This window comes from Muscardinus avellanarius, assembly GCF_963383645.1.
Source record: "Muscardinus avellanarius genome assembly, chromosome: 11".
Taxonomy (NCBI): domain Eukaryota; kingdom Metazoa; phylum Chordata; class Mammalia; order Rodentia; family Gliridae; genus Muscardinus; species Muscardinus avellanarius.
In genome coordinates this window covers 69,765,995-69,787,954 of record NC_137797.1, presented here as the reverse complement: position 1 = coordinate 69,787,954, position 21,960 = coordinate 69,765,995, and the positions used below count along the sequence as shown (strand labels likewise).

Sequence of the window (21,960 nt, the reverse complement as noted above, 5' to 3'; positions counted from 1 at the left end):
AAGTGTATGCCATCACGCCTGGCTTGTTTTTTTTTTTTGTGTGTGTGTGTGGTACTCGGGATGAAACCCAAGGGCATTGTACCTCCAAGATACACCCCCAGCCCTTTTAGTATTTTTATTTTTTGTGGGTCTGAGGATGGAACCCAGGGGCATTCAACCTCTGAGCAACACTCCCTGCCCTAATTTTTAATTTTGAAACAGGGTCTCACTAAATTGCAGAGGGCCTCACTAAGTAGCTGAGGCTGTCTGTGAACCTCGATCCTCCTGTCTCAGCCTCCCAAATGCTGGGACTACAAGCGTGCGCCACCACGCCTGGCTTGTCTTTTTATTTTTTGAAACAGGGTTTCACTAAGTTGCAGAGGGCCTCACTAAGCAGCTGAGGCTGTCCACAAACCACGATCCTCCAGTCTTCGCCTCCTGAATGCTGGGATTATAAGCGTGCGCCACCACACCCAGCTTGTTTTCTTTAATGAGAATTTTGAAATAAATGCAGAAGGACAAGACAAGCTAACTTTGGGTTATTTTCATGAATTCCAGTTTAGATGCTACACTTTTTCTTTTTTCACTTCCTAAATTCTCATACTCTGGGATTCAGAACCTAAACTTTAAAGGAACAACTGGTTCTCCTTTGCTCTTAAGTTTGAATTGAAGAAAATGCTTTAGTACAGCAATGTATGATGATCAGGGTGATCTTCAGTTAGTTTCTCCAAATTTCTATGTGGCAAAGCACTAAGGACTGGAACCTAGGCTGCCAAGATTGACTCCTCGGCTCCTGGGTCTTACCTTGGGTAGCTGAGCTTGGACAATGGAGTTGATACATCAGGACATTCAGAGAGCTAGCTTCATTCCAAAGTAATATCTGAGGAGCTAATAATTCATACCAAAACACTGTACCTTCCAAACACACCTCATTTTGAGACTAAATCCCAGAAGCTTCCTGGATTGATAGCAAGAACACTGGTGGGAAAACAAGCAGCTTTTCCTGCTTCTCTCTGTGTATACATAGGGGACCTGGGACATGCTGGCCCTTACCAGGATGAAGGCTGTACCACCTCATCTCTCAGGACACGTTATTGATGATGTTCCTCTGAGACAAGGCCCTGGACCATCTCTGTCTCAAACTGCTGAGATACTCCTGGGAACATCGGGAACTTTCCTAGGGTTCTTACTGCTTGGGAGAGAACATGCAAATTAAATAAGCAAAAGAAAAAGTTGGAGCTAAAATAAATTGTACTTCTTGCACATGAAAATTGGATTTCTGTATCAATGAAAAGGTTTAATCATCAAAATAGTGTAAAGTTTGAGGTTCTTGGGGAATAGGGAAAGGAAGGGCTCAGACTAGGGGGTTCAGCACATTTATCAGGAGGTAAGATCCCAGAGCCTCCTGTCTTTCCTAGGCTGGCCTTTTCCTGTAGTATCCATTCTCTGAGAAGAACAGTAGGATCTCCATGGGGCTATGGCTCGGTGACCAGGAGAGGGGACAGAGTGGAGCAGCCAGCAACACTTTGTTTTCCTCCCTTCAACCTGTAAAGGCACATACTCAAATGTTCCCTGGGATTTCCCACCTTGTTGGTTTCTTATAAACACCAATTCTACAACAAAGGCCTGGTTAAAGACATCATAAGCAGCTTCCTCCATGTCCCTGGTCCTTGGAGTCAGTGATGCTGGCATTCAGACCTGTGTCCTGGAAGGAGTTGGGATTTGCCCACATCAATCAGTGCCACCCACTGGCTTCACATGACTTCCACCTAATAAACAATCCACGTGTTAGCAGTGGGACCAGGAATTAGCTCCTGTGGCCTGGGAATCGTTAGATGAAATACTCCTCCTTCTCTCTGCCCTTGGCTGAGTCACTCTCCATCTGGAGGATGGCGCTGGGCTCGCCTTCTGCAGGTTCGTAGGTGACGTAGCTGCCTTTGTTCTTGTACAGGTAAAAGAAGATCAATATCACGACTGAGAGCAGGGTGAGGAAGACCACGGTGATAACAACTTGGAAAGGAGAGGGAAAACAGAGACATATTTGAGAATTGAGGAGGTCTCAGGAATTCACTGGATCACCTCAATTAGGTGATTTCCTCACTCTTCATACCTTCAAATCCATGTTCCCCCAACAAGTCCAACTTCTATACCACCTGGTATCTGGAGTCCCTTGGTACTTAAGAACACAATGCTTTCTTTTTTTATGGTGCTGTGTCCAGGGGCATTCTACCTCCAAGGTATACCCCCCAGCCCTATTTTTAATTTAATTTTTTGGTACTGGGGATGGAACCCAGGGGCTTTCTACCTCTGAGCTACACTCCCAGACCTATTTTATATTTTATTTGGAAACAGGGTCTCACTAAGTTGCTGAGAGCCTCACTAAATAGCTGAGGCTGGCTTCAAACCTGTGTGATTCTCCTGTTTCAACCTCCCAAGTGCGGGGATTACAAGCGTTTGCTACCACACCCAGCTTAATTCTTTATTTTGTTTTATTATTATTATTATTATTATTATTTATTTATTTATTTATTTATTTTTTTAATTGGTGGCACTGGGGGGTTCCTGGAAACCCTTCTACCTCCAGGCTACACTCCCAGACTTATATTTTTATTTGGAAAAAGGGTCTCTTATGCCTGCGAGGCTGACTTCGAACCTGTGCAATCCTCCTGCCTCCACCTCCCAAGCGTGGGGATTACAAGCGTGCACCACCACGCCCTGCTTAATTCTTTATTTTGAAACAGAGTCTCACTGAGTTGCAGAGGGCCTCATTAAATAGCTGAGGCTGGCTGTGAACCTGTGAACCCAGATCCTCCTGTCTCAGCCTCCCAAGTACTGGGATTATAAGTGTGCGCCACCATGCCTGGCTGACCACAATGCTTTTGAATTCTAAACTCCCTCCCAAAACCAGTTCCTGATGAGAAATGACAGAAATAGAAAGGAGGGAAATGAGAACCAGCTTATCCCAATAGGAAGGTGCTTTTAAACTCCTCCCTCCTGGTAGGGTTCCTCTTCCCCCTCTTCTTCACACACTGAAAAAACCACATACATCCTCATCCATACACACTGCTCTAGTGTAGTGCCTAGTGCCCACATACTCCGATACTATTTGTGGCCACCTCCTGGCGGTGCCTGAGAGGCCTTGGTTTTCTATGGCTGTGTGAGTGTCCCTGGGATTGGGCTCAGAGCCTGTTACCTGCAATGAGTGCTGTACTGGCTTCTTCAGCTTCGGGGGACAGGGCCTCAGTGGCCTGTAGAAGTGGAGTGGTCACCAGTCCTGGAAAGTGAAAGTGGGGGAAAATGGGGTGAATTTTCTGTTCTAAAGCATCTTTGTCCTTCAAATTTCATCACCTCACCTTCTTTCCTATTCAAAAGCTCATTTCGTGCCTATAGAAAATCGGAATAGAAAAACCTGAGGAATAACAATAAAAATTGGATGCATTTCTCTCTAATTTAGTGCTTAAGATATGGGATTCTTTTTTTGGGGGGCGGGTCTGGGGGGTGGAACCCAGGGGCATTCTACCTTTGAGCTACACTCCCCTACCCAATTTTTTTATTCTTTATTTTGAAACCGGGTCTCACTGAGTCGCAGAGGGCCTCACTAAGTAGCTAAGACTATATGCGAACCGTGATCCTCCTGTCTCAGCCTCCCGAATGCTGGGATTGCAAGTGTGTGTCACCATGCCTGGCTACTCTTCTTTCTTTCTTTCTTTCTTTCTCTCTCTCTCTTCCTTCTTCCTTTCTTCTGTGGTACTAGGGATTGAACCCAGGAACAATCTAACACTGATCTATAACCTCAGCACTTTTTTTTTTGACACAAGGTCTCGATAAACTGCCCAGGATGGCCTCAAATTTGCCATTCTCCTACATCAGGAAACATTTTATCCATGTAGGAGCACCTTAAGAAAAAAGATTCAACAGAGTACCTTTTGTTTTTTGCGGGTCTGGGGGTGGAACCCAGGGATATTTGACCTCCGAGCTATAGCCCCTGCCCTGTTTTTTATTCTTTATTTTGAAACAGGGTTTCACTGAGTTGCAGAGGGCCTCACTAAGTAGCTGAGGCTGTCCGCTAACCGCGTTCCTTGGGTCTCAGCCTCCCAAATGCTGGGATTACAAGTGTGGGCCACCACGCCCGGCCCAGAGTACCATTTTGAATGTAGTATTTGGTTGATTTACATTCACATCAAGCCACCTAGTGAAGCACCATGACAAAGTGCAAAGAAACCTCCTACTGAGTCATGGATCAGTGAACAAGATAAGGCCCCGCCTCAGACCTTTTTGTTGCAGTACTAGGAATTGAACCCAGGGTCGCTTTACCACTGAACTAACATTTCCACCCCTTTCACTTACTTACTTACTTTATTATTATTATTATTATTATTATTATTATTATTATTATTATTATTTGTGTGGTACTGGGGGTGGAACCCAGAGGCATTTTACCTCCAAGCTACACTCCCAGCCCTATTTTTTTTTTTTTTTTATTCTTTATTTTGAAACAGGGTCTCACTGAGTTGCAAAGTGCCTCACTAAGTCTTAGCTGAGGCTGTCCTCGAACTGTGATCCTTCTGTCTGAGCCTCTCAAATGCTGGGATTATAAGCTTGCGCCTCCACGCATGGCTTATTTATTTACTTTTTGAGATAAGGAGCTCAGTGTGGTGGAACATGCCTCTAATTCCCAGTACTTGGGAGGGTGAGACAGAAAGATCACAGGTTTGAGAATAGCCTTGGGGCCTTAGAGAGGCTTTCAGCAATTTTGCAAGACCCTATTTCAAAATAAAAAATAAAATAGGATCGGGGTATGGTGATGCATGCTCATAATCCCAGTACTTGGGAAACTGAGACAGGAGGACCATAGGTTCAGACCAGCTTCAGCAACTTAGACCCTTCAGCAACTTAGACCCTGTTTCCACATAAAATAAAATAGATCTGGGATATAGTTCTGGGGTGTAGCTCGGAGGTAGAATGCCCCTGGGTTCAATCCCTACTAGCTTGCTCAGGTTGCCCTTGAATTTGAGATTGTAAACTGATCAGGTTTTTTTGTTTTGTTTTGTTTTGGTACTGGGGATTAGAACCCAGAGGCACTCTACCTCTGAGCTATACTCTCAGTCCAATTTTTATTTTTTATTTGGAAACAGGGTATCATTAGGTTGCCGATATCCTTGCTAAACTGCTGAGGCTAGCTTCGAATCCAAGATCCTCTGGTCTCAGCCTCCCAAGTACTGGGATTACAGGCATGCACCACCACACCCAGCCACATTTTTTTTTTTTTAATGAAATTACCTCAATTAGAAGTGAAGGCTCCACCTGTAGCTGGGCGTGGTGGCGCACGCTTGTAATCCCCGCGCTTGGGAGGCTGAGATCGGAGGATCCCACAGGTTCGAAGCCAGCCTCAGCTACTTAGTGAGGCTCTCAGCAACTTAGTGAGACCCTGTTTCCAAATAAAGTATAAAATCAGTCTGGAGGTGTAGCCTGGAGGTAGAAAGCCTCTGGGTTCCACCCCTAGTACTACCAAAAAAAAAAAAAGAAAGAAAGAAAGAAAAAGAAAAAAGAAGTGAAGGCTCCACCTGTAATCCCAGCTACCCAGGAGGCCAAGGCAGGAGGACAGACAGCAAATTTGAGGCCAGCCTGCCCAATTTAGTGAGACTCAGTCTGAAAATAAAAAGGTGTGGCAGCCTTAGCTACTTAGTGAGGCCCTGTTTCAAAATAAAGAATAAAAATAGGACTGAGGGTGTAGCTTGGACATAGAATGTCCCTGGGTTCCATCCCCAGTACCGTAAAAAGGGGGTGCCGGGGTATAGCTCACTGGTGGAGTACCCATGAGTATAGCACTAAATTCCCAGTACTAAAAAAAGAAGTGGGAGGCTGAGACAGGAGGACTGCAGGTTCGCAGCCAGCCTGAGCACTTAGCAAGGCCCCCCATAATTTAGTGAGACGCTGTTTCAAATTAATGAAAAAATAGGGCTGGGGGTGCAGCTCAGAAGCAGAATGCCCCTGGGTTCAATTCCCAGTACCACAAAAATAATGAGCGGGGTGTGGTGGTGACGCCTCTAATTTCAGTACTTGGCAGCAGAGGCTGCGGACAGCACAGTGGTGAAGGGTCTCTGGAACAGAACCGGCACCTAGGAGGACGGAGCGCACGCCAGGCTCACATGCTAGTAGAGATTTAACTCTGCCGATATTTTCATTGGTGTCGCTGTATTAGGGTTCCAGGTGCAAAGTTCTATACTGATGCGTGGTCCACCCCCATCCTGTTTTTCCCATAAGCACTCTTACTTTCAGAAATGTGATTTCAGAATGTGAATCTTTTCAAAAAAATGCACATACATTTTTTTTCTTAGCGGAAATGTCTATATTAGAAGCTGCCAGAGACTTAGAAAAAGTGTTAGGAAGTTCTCTCTGTAGCTCAAAGGTGACATACAAATTTAAGGACAATTACAAAAGTGTTATATTTGGAACAAGAACACAAAGAGAATAGAATGAGAACACAAAGAAGAGAAAGAGCTAGGTTTGCTGTTTGGGCCCGAAGGCGTCAGGTTGGAGGTAAGAGAAAGCGGAATCCTCCCAGCCCTTTTTACCTCTTTCTTCTATCAAAGAGAGTGAGTTTTGAACTAGGAGGCAGCAAGACCTAGGGAATGTGAAGTGAGCTCAGGAAAAGGGAGCCATCGGGAACCTACACCAGGCTGAGCTGAAACACCCAGGGAGGGACGCCAAGGGCGCTGGCGGCTTGTACATGGGACCTGTGCTGGTAACTCAGGAGCTTCTGAGGAAGAGAGGGGCCAGGAGACTGGAGGGCCCGGGGAAACCTGGTGGGATTCACTAGCCAACTTCTAGAACAAGTCATTAGAGCCTGCTCAGGGGCCTTGAGCCTGGAGCAGCAAGCATCAGGAGTCAGCACAGGGCCAGTACCAGCAAGCTGCGGCAGACAAGCACAGCCTTCCTGGGCTGACTCCAGGTCTGTACAGAGAAATTAAAGTTAACTCAACAAGTTATTGAGTGCGAACTCTGTGCTAGATCAATATATAAAACAGGCAAGCTGGGCGTGGTAGCGTACGCTTGTCATCCCCGCGCTTGGGAGGCGGAGACAGGAGGATGGCGCAGGTTTGAAGCCAGCCGCGCTAGCTTAAGAGACCCTGTTTCCAAATTAAAAAACTATAAAAATAGGTCTGGGAGTGTAACCTGGAGGTAAAGGGTTTCCAGGAACCCCAGTACCACCAAAAAAAAAAAAAAAAAAAAAAAAGGCAACAGCCTTTTGCAACAGCCAAGCATGTTGGCATACACCTCTAATCCTAGTACTTGGGAGGATGAGACAGGAGAATCGCAGGTTTGACTCTCAGCAAGTAGTAAGATTCTCATCAACCTAGAGAGATCCTGTTTTAAAATAAAACTTAAAAAAAAAAAAAAAGTGAAGCTGGGTGTGGTGGCGCACTCTTATAATCCCAGCATTTGGGAGGCTGAGACCAGAGGATCGCGGTTTGCGGGCAGCCTCAGCTACTTAGTGAGGCCCTCCGTAATTTAGTGAGACCCTGTTTAAAAATAAAGAATTAAAAACATAGGGGAGAGGATGTAGCTTGGAGGTCAAATGCCCCTGGGTTCCATCCCCAGACCCGCAAAAAATAAATATAAAAAGATAAAAAATACAAAAGGGCTGGGAGTGTAGCTCAGATGTAGAATGCTTATGGGTTCAATCCCCAGTACCACAAACAAAACAAAATAAGAAAAAAGTCAATTTTTCCTTATAATAGTGATTACAACTTAAAAAAAATATTGAATAGCAAGATTATTTGCATGATCCTTTCTTTGGTGCTCGATTCAGTCAGCACCTTCTGCACATACATGGCGAAGGAGGACTTAGTCCAGCTCCACTTGAAGCACCCCTAGACTGCCGAGCAGTCATCTGTGGTCAGTTTTGAGGTGAGCAGGCAAACCACGTCAGATAAGGAATGCTTGAAGGAGAAAGTCCAGAGAGAACATGTTCAGAAAGCCTAGAACTTGAACTTTTTTTTTTTTTTTTTGGCGGCACTGGGGATTGAACCCAGCAGTCTTCTATTTCTGAGCTACACCTCCAGCTCTAATTTATTTTTTATTTGGAAACAGGGTCTCACTAAGTTGCCAAGAGTCTCACTAAGTAGCTGAGGCTGGTTGAGAACCTGTGTCCCTTCTGTCTCGGTCTCCCAAATGCTGGGATTACAGGCACGAGACACCACGACTAGCAAATTCTGTTTTCTAATAAGCCAAAAAATGAACTGTACAAAAGAGTTAAGTGCAAACTAGGGGTGGTAGCACACACCTTTAATCCCAGTACATAAGAGCTATAGGCATGGTAGTACATGCTTATAATCCCAGGATTTGGGAGGCTGAGACAGGAAGATCACAGGCTCTCGTCCAACCTCAGCTACTTAGTGAGGTCCTCTGCAACTTGGTGAGACCCTGTTTCAAAATAAAGAATAAAAAAATGGGGCTGGGGTTCCACCTCTAGTACTGTAATAAAATAAAATAAAATAAAAATAAAAATAAAAGGTGTTGGGGATATAGTTTGGAGTTAGAATGCCCCGGGTTTCATTTCCAGCCCCAAAATAAAAGGGTGAAGCAAATGGATTAGAAGTTTCCCCCCATTATTGCCTGTTCCCACCCCAGTTCTTTAATGTCAACTTGTTCAAAGAAAGAAATAGTAATATTATCCTCTACAGTCCCTTCTCAGGTTTGCAAAGACTGTAGCACCATTTTTATTATAGATGGGAGGCTGAAGTAGGGAACCATAACTCATAAAGACTTTGCCCAAATCCTCACCAACAGCAAATGACCTTCAAGATCTGCTCCGCTCATTCACCCTTCTTTTTTGTTGACCCAGATACTGGCTGATTTCTTTGCAGCCCTTGTTCCCAGGTTGAGCTAAACTTCTTATCATGGAGGCATCAGAACCCTGGCCTCCGGAGGCGGCCAACCTACTTATTTGTTCTAGACCTGCCAGCAAAGCGTGGCTCCCTCAGTTCGCCTTTCTGTGGGAACCCACCCTGGAATTCTGCCCCTTTCTCCTTCCTTCTCTTTCATGTATGCCGGGTGGAGAACAGGCGCTGGGGAGCAAGCCTTGGCACAAAACCCTGCCTCTGCCATGATTAGCTACGCCACCCTGGGAAGTTTTCTTAATCACTGAAAATTTCTTACCTTTCCTGAACCTTGGTTTTCATTTGGGTAAGATTAAAATAAAAACCTGCCTCAAAGGGTTGTCGTGGAGATTGAGTGCGATAAAAAATACTAAGTGCCTAAAACACGGTGAGAATGGCCCGAAAGGAGCTAGTGTGATTGTTAGGTGGCATTAGAAGGGCGGTCCCTGGTGGGGTAGGCAGAGCCTATGCCCCACTTCCAACAGGGCCGACTTCCACACTAGCACCATGCTCGGGTCCACAGTATTCCTGTGGGCCCATGCAAAGGGTTTCAATGATTTTCTTAATGATTTCAATTTCTTTTTCTTCATTTTTTTTTTGTACTAAAGATTGAACACAGAGGCATGCTACCTCCAAACTACATCCCCAGACCTTTTTTATTTTTATTTTTTTTTTTTGAAACGGGGTCTCACTAGACTGCTGAGTCTCATGAAGTTGCTAAAAATGGCCCCAAATCTGCAATCCAGTGTTAGCTTTCCAAGTACTGGGATTATAGGCATGTGCCACCACCCCTTGCTCAATTTCCTTTAAAACCAAAAGAAAAATAAACTTTTAGGTCAGGTAAATATTAAGTTTGTTATATCAATTAATTATTAATTATAAGTAATATATTAAACCAGGAGTGGTGTTACATGCTTGTAATAAGAGTACTTGGGAGGCTGAGACAGGAGGATCACAGGTTCAAGAACAGTCTCAGCATGTAGTAAGACTCTCATCAATCTAGTGAGACCCTGTTTCCAAATAAAAATGAAATAGAGATGGAGGGGTAGATTGGAGGTAGAATGCCTCTGGGTTCAATCTCCAGTACCACACATACAAATAAATATATATTGAGCCAGATGAGGTGGTGCACACTTATAATCCAGCACTTTGGGAGGCTGAGACAGGAGGATCGCACAGGTTCGAAGCCAGCCTCAGCTACTTAGTGAGGCTCTCAGCAACTTAATGAGATCCTGATTCCAAATAAAATATAAAATAGGTCTAGGAGTATAGCCCGGAGGTAGAAAAGCCCCTGGGTTCCACCCCCAGTACCACAAAATAAATAAATAAACAAATAAGTATATATTAATTATATCATATTTTTCTTTATGCTAGTGCAATTATAGAAAACAATTTTTAGCCGGGTGTGGTGGTGCACGCTTGTAATCCCCGCGCTTGGGAGGCGGAGACAGGAGGATCGCGCAGGTTTGAAGCCAGCCACGCGCTGGCTTAGGAGACCCTGTTTCCAAATAAAAAAATGTAAAAATAGGTCTGGGAGTGTAGCCCGAGGTAGAAGGGCTTCCAGAAACCCCAGTACCACCAAAAATAAATAAATAAATAAATAAATAAATAAATAATAAAAAATAAAACAATTTTTAACACTTTTTTAATAGAGAAAGGAGCCCATAAAGGCAACAGTGTCCAGGAAAGTCAAAATACAGCCTTCACTTTCAGCACCCCTGAAGGACAGCACCTTTAGGATAGCTCTGCAGTTTGGGAAAAAGGGATGAGAGGAGGAACGGGAGGAAGGTAGAAGAGAAAGGCAAGACAGGGTGAAATCTGGGCTCTCAGTGATCCCGCCTTCAGAGAACAGCTCTTTTCCTGTGTGTAATTCCTTTTCTTTCCTCCATTCCTGTCCCTGAACGTACATTCACCTGGACACAGTGGGCAGAGGACGGTGTGATATACCCTAGAATATCACTCTATTCATGTCACTGGCTGAGCCAAGGATGTAAATACATAACAATGTAACAACTCAATTAAAAAATGGACAAGGACTTGAGCAGATTCTATCCAAAGATATCCACATGACCAATAAACACATGAAAAGATGGTCAGCCTCAGTAATCATGAGGGAAATGCAGTCAAAATCACAAGGAAACCGGGTGGCACACATACGTACTTGGGAGGTAGAGACAGGAGGATCACAGATTTAAGGCCAGTCTCAGCAACTTAGTAAAACCTTTAGCAACTTAGTGAGATCCTGTTTAAAAAAAAAGCCAAGTGTGGTGATGCACACTTATAATATCAGTATGTGGGTGCTGAGACAGGGGGATCACAGGTTTGTGGCCAGCCTCAGCAATTTGGAGGCCCTCCGTAACTTAGTGATATCCTGTTTCAAAATAAAGAATAAAAAACCAGGTGGAGGATAGAGCTCAGAGACAGAATGTTCCTGGGTTCAATCCCCAGTACCACAAAAAAATTAAATTAAATTAAATTAAAAAATTAAAAGGAGAAAGAAAGAAATGAAGAAAAGAACAAAAAATAAGGCTGGGGTGAAGCTCAGAGAGAGTATGCCTCTAAGTTCAATCCTCAGTACTGGGGGGAAAAAAAAAAGCCGCACCTGGTGGTGCATACCTGTAATCTCAGTACTTGGGAGGCTGAGACAGGAGGACTGCGGGTTCAAGGACACCCTAAGGAAGTTTTGAGACTCTCATCAACCTAGCAAGACTCTGTTTCAAAATAAAAATAAAAGCCAGGCGTGGTGGCGCATGCTTGTATAATCCCAGCATTCGAGAGGCTGAGACAGTAGGATCGCGGTTCGCAGACAGCCTCAGCTACTTAGTGAGGCCCTCAGCAACTTAGTGAGACCCTGTTTCAAAAATAAAGGATAAGCTGGGCGTGGGTGGCACACGCTTGTAATCCCTGCGCTTGGGAGGCGGAGACAGGAGGATCGCGCAGGTTCGAAGCCAGCAGTGCTGGCTTAAGAGACCCTGTTTCCAAATAAAATGTAGAAAATAGGTCTGGGAGTGTAGCCCAGGGGTAGAAGGGCTTCCAGGAACCCCAGTACCCCACACACACACACACACACACACACACACACACACACACACACACAAAAATAAATAATTAAATAAAAATAAAGAATAAAAAATAGGGCAGGGTGTGTAGTTTGGAGGTCAAATGCCCTTGGATTCCATCCCCAGACCCGCAAAAAATAAATAAATAAAAATAGGGCTGGGGTGTGGCTCGTAGGTAGAATGCCCCTACCTCAATTCCCAGACACACACGCACACCAGAACAAACAAATAAACAAACAAACACAAATAGATCTGAGGTGTAGCTTAAGGCAGAATGTCTATGGGTTCAATTCCTGGTATCAAAACCAAACCAAACAAATCCATAAGGAGTTACCACTTCACACCCATGAGGATGACTACTACCAAAAGCCCCAGAAAAGAGCAAGTGTTGGCAAAGATGTGGAGAAACTGAAACCTCTGTGCATTAATGGTGGGAATGTCTAATGGTGCAGCCACCATGAAGAGTGACATGGTTCTTCAAAATATTACACACAGCCGGGCATGGTGGCGCACGCTTATAATTCCCGCACTTGGGAGGCGGAGACAGGAGAATCACGCTGGTTCGGAGCCAGCCTCACCGGCTTAAGAGACCCTGTTTCTAAATAAAAATATAAAATAGGTCTGGGAGTGTAGCCCGGAGATAGAAGGGCTTCCAGGAACCCCAGTACCACCAAAATAAAAATATATATTAAACATAAAAGGACCACATAACACTGCAATTTCACTTCTGGATATATATCCAAAAGAATCGAAAGCAGAGACTTAGATATTTGCGCACCCATGTTCAGAGAAGCACTATTCACAATAGCCAAAAGGTAGAAGCAACCTAAGTATCCACCAACAGACAAGTGAATAAACAAGATGTAGTCTATACATACGACTGAATAGTACCAAGACTGGAAGAGGAAGGAGATTCTGACATGTCACAAGGTTCTCCAGATGAACCTTTTAGGCATTATGCCAAGTGAAATAAGCCAGGCACAAAAACCTCACTCACTCTATTTATATGAAGTACATAGAGGAGTCAAATTCATAGAGACAGAAAGTGGAATGGGGGTTGCCAGGAGCCTGGGGGAGGAGAAAATGGAAGTTAATTTTAAAGGGTGTGGGGCTTCTGTTTGACAAGTTGAAAACAACTTTGAGAATGGACGGTGGTGATGGTGGCTCAACAATCTGAATGTCCTTAACACCACTGGACTGTATACCAAAAAATGGATAAATGGTAATGCTTACTGTATTTTTTTTTACCACAAATTTTTTATTTATTGTGGTACTGGGGATGATAATCAGGGACATTCTACCTCCGAGCTACACCCCCAGCCCTATTTATTTTTTAGCCTTATTTGTTTATTTATTTATTTTGAAACAGGGTCTCACCGAGTTGCAGAGGGCCTCACTGAGTAGCTGAGGCTGTCTGAGAACCACGATCCTCCTGTCTCAGCCTCCTGAATGCTGGGATTACAAGTGTGCGCCACCATGCCCAGCTACCACAAATTTTTAAAAGGATGGGAAAAATAGAATGCAAATATTTCCCCTTTGCCCAGGTCCTAACTAGCTGCTCAAGTATCATCTCTTTCCCCCATGGGCAGGTTCATTCTCAAAGTCCTCTCCCCTCCTCCTACACACCCTCCGGGGCAAACCCCAGTGTCTGTGGCTTCACACGTGGGCCACCATCATCTTAACGACCTGCCTGGATAAACTTCACTCGCCCTCCTGGGAAGATCAGTCCCTTGGCCATCCCGAGGCCTTTGCAGACCCATCTAGATTCCGGCCCTTTTCTCCTTATCTCTTCTCACCAGACAACTAAAAGTCGGAATCATTTCATCACCAGTCACCAGAGACACTGTCTTAGACTTCCTTGGGGTTGTCACTCACCTGTGTTCACATCAATAAAGCAGGGAAAGTTGGTTCTAATGACCAATGAAACTGTACGTGCAAAAACTAAAGAATATAGACAAAGGAAAGGATTGCTCAGTACGTAAACATCTCGGTTTGTCTGACTTAACCTGATTATGAAATGGAAGGTGAAAATCCATTCTCAGTGTGACAAGGTAGATCCCATCCAGCCAGTACCTACCTCTGGGGAATAGGGCTTTGACAAGGCTCTGTGTCACCAGAGTGAAATTAAAGGTAGAATCCCTTTCCAGGGGAAGGTGGGTTTCTAACAACTGTTCAGTAATAATAACCAACATGACTAGAGCTTTTTAAATACCAGATACTAGCCGGGCGTGGTGGCGCACGCTTGTAATCCCCGCGCTTGGGAGGCAGAGACAGGAGGATCGCGCAGGTTCGAAGCCAGCCACGCTGGCGTAAGAGACCCTGTTTCAAAAAATATAAAATAGGTCTGGGAGTATAGCCCGGAGGTAGAAGGGCTTCCAGGAACCCCAGTACCACCAAATAAATAAATAAATAAATAAATAAATAAATACCAGATACTACACTAGGTGTTTTTTTTGTTGTTTTTTTTTTTTGGTGGTACTGGGGGTGGAACCCAGAGGCTTTCTACCTCCGGGCTATACTCCCAGACCTTTTTTTATATATTTTTTGGAAACAGGGTCTCATTAAGTTGCTGAGAGCCTCACTAAGTAGCTGAGGCTGGCTTCGAACCTGTGCGATCCTCCTGTCTCAGCCTCCCAAGCGCGGGGATTACAAGCGTGCGCCACCACTCCCGGCTAGGTGTTTTGTTTATGGATTGTTCCATTTAATCCCCATAAATAGCCTCATATAATAGGTATTATTTTCTCCTTTACAGATCGTGAAACTGGCGCTTTGCGTTTACTATACTATCTTTGGCAACCTGTTCCACTTTTATTTCCCTGTTATCTTTGGAAGATTCCTTTTCCACGTTTAATTATGGGGGTTGCTGCCACTCTCTGCCACGCCTATGAATTGTTAGAGGGGTGACTGTAAAGCTGCTTCTTTGGCCTTGTAAAAGAACTTTCTAAGCTACAATTACAAAGCTTTAAAGTGGGAGCACCAGGAACTTGCCAGGTGCAGGCGACTTCAAAATACAGCAGCACTAAAGGCCACAACGTCCTGGGCTCCGGCTTCCTCGGGGACGCGGGCAGGAAGAGGAGGTGGCCTCCAGGGACTCCAGGACCGGCTTGGGGGTCCTCGACAATCCCTCCCTGGCTTAGGGGGGGCTGCACCTACCTGCCGGAGAGGGCGTGGTCGGGAGCGCGGTCATCGCTGCGGGGGGCTGGGCGCCTCACCGGAGGGGCGGATCTGTAGGAAGAGCAAAACCAGAAATGAGGTGGGTGGGCGGCTGGGGCCGGGGTGGGGGCGGGGGCTCGGGCACGTGGGGAGCCTCGGGTCCCGCTCCGCCCGAGTCCCTTCCCACCTCCTCTTCCAGCCGGGGTCCCCCGAGCGTCTCCCGGCTGCGGCGCCGAGCCGCCGTCCAGGGCGGAGCCGGGCGGAGGGGCGGGCCGGCCTCCCGGGGTCGCGGGGCCCCGCCCCGGCTCGCCTCACCTTCCCGGTCCGACCGGACGGCGCGGGCGGGAGGAAGGCGGCCTCCCCCCGCGCCGTGATTGGCATCTTCGCCCGCGGAGGGGAGTTTGCGCCGCCTCCCGGACCGCGCGGGGCTCGGCGTCGGGGGCCGGGGCGCGGGGGGCGCGGGGGGGGCCGCCGGCCTGGGCTCGGGTCCTCCGGCCCCAGCCGCGCTCCGCTCCCTCCGACCTACGCGGGGCCGGAGTCCTGCCCGCAAAGCTCGCGAGCGCTCGCGCTTGCCAAGCCCTCCATTTATACTTTAACTAGCGCCAAGCTTTAGCTACCTCCTGACTACTTTGTAGCAGGAAATGTTTCCGTATTAACGGAGGAGCCGGGTGGGTAAGAGGATGCCACAGTACACAACACACACTCGGGACTGGCTCTGCGGGGGATCTGCGGCGAGTCACGTCGGGTTCATTGCTTTTCTCCTGGGGCAGCGCCTCCCACAGGGCTGCCGTGGGAACCGGGCGAGTACGGAGAAAGCCGCAGACCCTTCCCTGGCGCACACTCAGCGCGCAGTACGTGTTAGCCATTGTCGTCCTGGCTGCCCGCTTAGGGCCGGACCTCTTCTGCCTTCTGTCCCAGGGAAGCAGACGTTTGCTCTTCCTACTCCTGAGAGTTCTGTCGCTTTGGGAATAAATACTTATATAGATCATTAGAAAGACAGATCACCGATTAGGGGTGTTAATCTGGGGAATAAAGACTGAAAGAAAAACTCAGAAGAGAGAAGCAAAAAGCTAGATGGGGTGGGGGAGAGAAAGAGGGGGGAGGAAAGCAAGAGAAATTGCTGTCCAATCCCTCCAGGTGGCACTCACCTGTAATCAATCCCCTGCTCGGGAGGATGAGACAGGAGGATCTTAGGTTTGAAGCCAGCCCTAGCAACTTAGGCAGACCCTGTTTCAAAATAAAAAACAAAGAGGGCTGAGGGTGTAGCTCAGAGGTAGAATGCCCCTGGGTTCCATCACCAGTACTGGAAAAAAAAAAAGATACAATTCACTTTATTTTTATTTTTATATTTTTGCGGTATCAGAGGTGGAACCCAGGGGCATTCTACCTTTGAGCTACACTCCAGCCCTATTTTTTATTCTTTATTTTGAAACAGGGTTTCACTGAGTTGTAAATTGCCTAAATAGCTGAGGCTGTCTGCAAACCGCCATCTTCCTGTCTCAGCCTTCCGAATGCTGGGGTTACAAGCGTGCACCACCACGCCCGGCTCAATTCACTTTATTTTTAAAACGTAAGGTAATTATCTTGAAGAAAAGCTTGTGTGTGGAAAACTGTCCATCCAACCAAGAAAGACAATGTGACATGCAGGTAAGATGTGTATTTTAGTAAAAGAAAGTTCAGGCTAGCCATCCTCAGATGAGAGACTATCCAAGAGAAAAGGTTAGAATCCTGAGAGCTAAATTTTTTCTTTCTTTCTTTCTTTCTTTCTTTCTTTCTTTCTTTCTTTCTTTCTTTCTTTCTTTCTGTACTGGGGATTGAACCTAGGGGCATTCTACCTCTGAGCTACACCCCAGGCCTATTTTAATTGAAATAAGGCCTCACTAAGTAACTGAAGCTGGCCTTGAACCAGGGATCCTCCAGGCTTAGAATCCTAAATACTCAGATTACAGGTGTGTACCACCACATCTGAGGAGCTAATTTCAAAGGAAAACAATAGTTTGCATTTACTCTCGCTGACCATGAGTTGTAGAAAATCATGGGCTCTTTCTAGTACTTGAGTCTGTCTTCCCATAGCATATGTATTATGAAATGAGGAGCGTCAGAACCACAGACTCGGAGCCCAGCCATCCAGCTGACTCCCTGATGATTCACTGTCACTTTTTTTTTTTTTTGCGGGTCTGGGGATGGAACCCAGGGGCATTTGACCTCCGAGCTACACTGCCTGCCCTATTTTTTATTCTTTATTTTGAAATTGGGTCTCATTTAGTTGCAGAGGGCCTCACTAAGTAGCTGAGGCTGGCCACAAACAGCGATTCTCCAGTCTCAGCCTCCCAAATGCTGGGATTACAAGCGTGCGCCACCATGCCCGGCTTACTTTTTTTTTTTTTTTTTTAATGTGTGGTACTGGGGACTGAACCTAAGGGCATTCTATCTGAGTGATACTCCCAGCCCTATTTTATTTTTTTATTTTGAAACAGAGTCTCACTAAGTTGCAGAGGTCCTCACTAAATTGCTGAGGCTGGCCATGAACCAGCAATTCTCTTGTCTCATCCTCCAAGTACTGGGATTACAGGCGTACCCCCACCACATCTGGCTTCACTTTCAAAGTTTTATTTGATTGTTGCTAGTGGTGTCTCATAAGCATTTTTTTCTTTAAAATACAAATTATGAGCCAAGGTCAGCAGCATATATGTCTATAATCTCAGCTACTTGGGAGACTGAGACAGGAGTAGATAGCAGTTTGAGGCCAATCCGGGAAATTTAGTAAGATCTTGTTTCAAAATAAAACATAAGGGCTGGAGTGTAGTTCATTGGTAGAATGCCACTGGGTCCAATTCCCAGTACCACAAAAATCAATAAATAACAAACAAGGCAAGTATGGTGGTGTACGCTTGTAATCCCAGTACTTGGGAGGCTGAGACAGGAAGACCACAGGTTTCATGGCCAACCTCAGCTACTTAGGTCCTCTGCAACTTAGTGAGACCCTGTTTCAAAATAAAGAATAAAAAATAGGGCTGAGGGTAACTCGAAGGTAGAATGCATCTGGGTTCAATCCCCAGTACCGCAAAAAAAAAAAAAAAAGGTAACAAATATTAGAAGGACTGGTGATAAAGTTCAGTACCTCTGGGTTCAATTACTATTAGTGTGTGTGTGTGTGTGTGTGTGTGTGTGTGTGTGTGTGGCGCACGTGCGTGCACACACACACATTTAAAAGGTTTGCAGTGGCATGAGGCATGTATTTTTTTTTTTTTTTTTTACTGTAGGCACAAAATTCCTTTAAAAAACGTAAACACAAGCCAGGCGTGGTGACGCACGCTTGTAATCCCAGCATTCAGGAGGCTGAGACTGGAGGATCACAGTTCGCGGACAGCCTCGGCTACTTAGTGAGGCCCTCTGCAACTCAGTGAGACCCGGTTTCAAAATAAAGACTAAAAAATAGGGCAGGGCTGTAGCTCGGAGGTCGAATGCCCCTGGGTTCCATCCCCAGACCCGCAAAAAAAAAAAAAAAAAAAAGTAAACATGCAGAAAAATAGGATTCAATATGAAATTCTCAGCACCCAATTTTGCATAATATAAGGAAGTCTGTTAGCAGCATGTATATTATGCTTCTTGGTATAGTATCCTGTTTCTCTGTACATCTTCCCTGGTCTGTCAATATTGTCCTTGAGACTGCTGGAGGGCAAGGACTGGACAATGCATCTGCAAGTAATTCTACACAGAGATGCTCACAGATAGATGGTGAATGAAGCCTTGTGTGGCGGAGCTTTCAGTACTCTCCAAGGATTAGATGCTCAGCCTGAGAAACTAGAGCAGCCATCTTTTGTCGACATCCTCTAGGGACCTCAGGGCAGGGGCCCAGAGATACTCATCTCCACCTAATTTTGTTGGCTTTCAGCCCCATTTTGTGCTGGTGCTAGGGCAGCAGTCTTCTGCCTTCCTCTTGGACAACTTTACCATTTTGCAAATCAGGGGAAACAGTTTGGCTTTTAACCAAGACTGGCCACCCTAGATAAGCTTGCTGGTCCTTTCGTCTGCCTCCAGAAGAGAGAGGGAGGGGGAGAGAAACAAAAGAAAGGAAAGAAGAATAACAGAACCAAATTTTAGAAAAATAACACTACAGGATTTTGATCCAGGGAGATGTGGTTCAAGATTCTCCCTGGACTCACTATTGTGGATGCGAGCTTGCTCCTCTGGGGAATGACCACCCCATACATCCTCATGTCCCCTGAAGGGGGAAGGACAGAAGGGCTTATTATCCCTACCCATGGAGCCTGATGGAAAGAGTATCTTTGGAGTTAATTGTTGCTATGTATGAAAGGGAATGGAGAATGTTGATTAGGGAAGCATTTTTTCCTTTTTTTTTGGGGGGGGGGTCTGGGGATGGAACTCAGGGGCATTTGGCCTCTGAGCTACACTCCCTGCCCTATTTTTTATTCTTTACTTTGAAACAGGGTCTAAGTTGCAGAGGGCCTCACTAAGTAGTTGAGGCTGTCCGAGAACTGCGATCCTTCTGTCTCAGCCTCCCGAATGCTGGATTAGAAGTGTGCGCCCAGCTATGAAGCATTTTATTGATTGATGAAAAATAACTCAGTTATGGTCATCTATACTTGCTAGAAAGTTACGCAATATAGTCTGTAGCATGCAGTATATAATGTAATGCTTAATAAAAATAAAATGGAATAAAAATAAAATCACTCCCAGTGTAAACATGTATTTCCCACTCCCTAACAGTCACATCTACTGGAAAGTCCTACAAGCATCTCAAAGTCCTAGTGTCCAGTGCTTGTAGGGTTTATTTGTATAATCGATGCGGAGCGGATACACGGTAAACTGAACATAAAGTACACAATTTGATAAGATTTGATACCTGCACATGTCCATTTCACTACCACCATAATCACAATTAGGAACATTTCTCTCATCCCTAAACGTTGCCTTAGGCTTTTTGGTAACCCACCCTCCCCCACCGCTTGTCTTCTTCCTAGTTATAGACCCCAACATGTCACGTCCTGCCCTGCTTCCTCTACCCTGTAATAGTGCTATTTTTTCCAGCCATGGGAAGTGCACATCATGCACCCAGGGCCAGAGTCCCCCTCCGGGAACTCTGGAATCTGGAGGACACTCTAGCAGGAGCTGGGTACTGAAGCTGGTCTAGGGGCAGCCTCTAGCGGGGAAGTCTTCTGGCTCTTGCTGCAGAAGCCCCTGGGCTGGATCCTGCCCTTCCCACAGCCTGTCCTTTCAGTTCTGTGAGCTGCCTACTCTCCTTCCAACATAGCGTTTATTGCTCAATTTTGTCAGCTTATTGCTTCAACCAGAGGGCCCGGATAAATGCACTTCCTTCCCTAGTTCCTGCTTCAGGAAATGACACCATGAGATTCGAGTTTCTCAAGCCTAAGCCCAGAATAATTCCTGAAAACCTCAGTGTTCGTTATGTGTTCTCTTCTAACCCATCATTAAACCCTGCCCATTCTGCTCTCTGCTCAGTAATTTTCCCCCCCCCCTGTACTGGGGATGGAACTCAGGGGCATTCTACCTTCGAGCTACACCCCCAACCCTCTTTTTCTTTCTTTATTTTGAAACAGGGTCTCACTAAATTGCAGAGGGCCTGAGTAGGTGAGGTTGGTATTGAACCTGTGATCTCTCTGTCTTAGTCTCCCAAGTACTGAGATGACAAGCATGTGCCACCACATGGCTAAATATAGGACTTCTGACTCCAGAAGAAAATTTTTTTGTTGTTGTACTAGAGATTGGACCCAGAGGTCTTTGGTCCCAGTATTGTGTGTGTGTGTGTGTGTATGGGGGGGGGTTACTGGGGATGAAACCTAGGGGTGAGCTACACCCTCAGCCCTACTTTGTATTACTTACTTTGAAACAGGATCTCACTAAATTGCAGAAAGCTTCACTAAGCAGCTGAGGCTGGCTGTGAATCTGTGATCCTCTTGTCTCAGCCTCTCAAGTACAGTGATCATAAGCATGCGCCACCATGTCCAGCTTCCAGTCTTTTTAAAATAAGGTCTAGCCGGGCATGGTGGCGCACACTTGTAATCCCCGTGCTTGGGAGGCTGAGACAGGAGGATCGCACAGGATTGAAGCCAGTCTCAGCTACTTAGTGAGGCTCTCAGCAACTTAGTGAGACCCTGTTTCCAAATAAAATATAAAATGGGTCTGGGAGTGTAGCCCGGAGGTAGAAAGCCTCTGGGTTCCACCCCCAGTACCACCAAAAAAATAAAAATAAAAATAAAAAAAATAAATAAAATAAGGTCTAGTTAAGTTGCTAAGGGTCTTGCTAAGTTCCTAAGGCTGGCCTCAAACTGGCAATCCTCCTGTCTCAGCCTCCCAAGTACCAGGACTACAGGTGTGTGCCACTCTACCTGGTTTATACTTTGTTTTATATGTGTGAATTTTTTTTCAGTGATGGGAACAAACCTGTGCTCTCACATGCATGCTAGGCAAGTGTTCTGCCACTGAGCCACATCTCCTGCATTATTATATTTTGTATATTTTCCCTTTATTTGGAGTTTCCTATCTTCCTCCATCCTGCTCAGATTCTTTTTAGAACCAAGTACCAGCTTATAAATAGCATTATCTCTAGTATATAACCACTTTTTCAGAGTGTTTGCTTATATAGTAATGTGTTTGGATTGAGGAGAGGCACCTTAAAAGAATTACAGCCAGGAGGGAGGCAGGGTGAGCTGGGGGGTCAGCAGTATGACTAAAGATTTGTGAACCTGGGCAAAGTCAGTACGCCTGCCTAGGTGAAAGCAGTGTGCTGGGCTGGAGCGATGCCCCATGTCGAACAAAGAATCCAGATATAGTCAAAGTCATACTTTATTTAACAATCCGAAAATCTGCTCTTCTGGCTTTAAGTCTTGCAAAATGAGTGGTAA

At 45.7% G+C, this 21,960-nt stretch overlaps 2 protein-coding genes across 2 annotated transcripts in view; both read right to left on the bottom strand.

Moving 5' to 3' along the window:
• Positions 1-1,810: 1,810 nt before the first annotated feature.
• On the bottom strand, positions 1,811-15,107 carry SMAGP (small cell adhesion glycoprotein; the record flags this gene model as incomplete). Its single annotated transcript, XM_080706687.1, has 3 exons — positions 1,811-1,989; positions 3,173-3,253; positions 15,074-15,107. The coding sequence occupies 3 exons, from the start codon at positions 15,105-15,107 to the stop codon at positions 1,811-1,813; spliced, it is 294 nt and encodes a 97-aa protein (XP_080562813.1).
• A 21-nt stretch (positions 15,108-15,128) lies between these two features.
• Positions 15,129-21,960, bottom strand: part of BIN2 (bridging integrator 2) — a gene marked incomplete at both ends in the record, with an annotated part of 58,053 nt that continues 51,221 nt past the window's right edge. The window contains 3 exons of the mRNA XM_080704888.1: positions 15,129-15,595; positions 15,777-15,857; positions 19,240-19,298. Of these exons, the coding sequence (XP_080561014.1) occupies positions 15,129-15,595; positions 15,777-15,857; positions 19,240-19,298 (607 nt within the window). The remainder of the gene's footprint in view (positions 15,596-15,776; positions 15,858-19,239; positions 19,299-21,960) is intronic.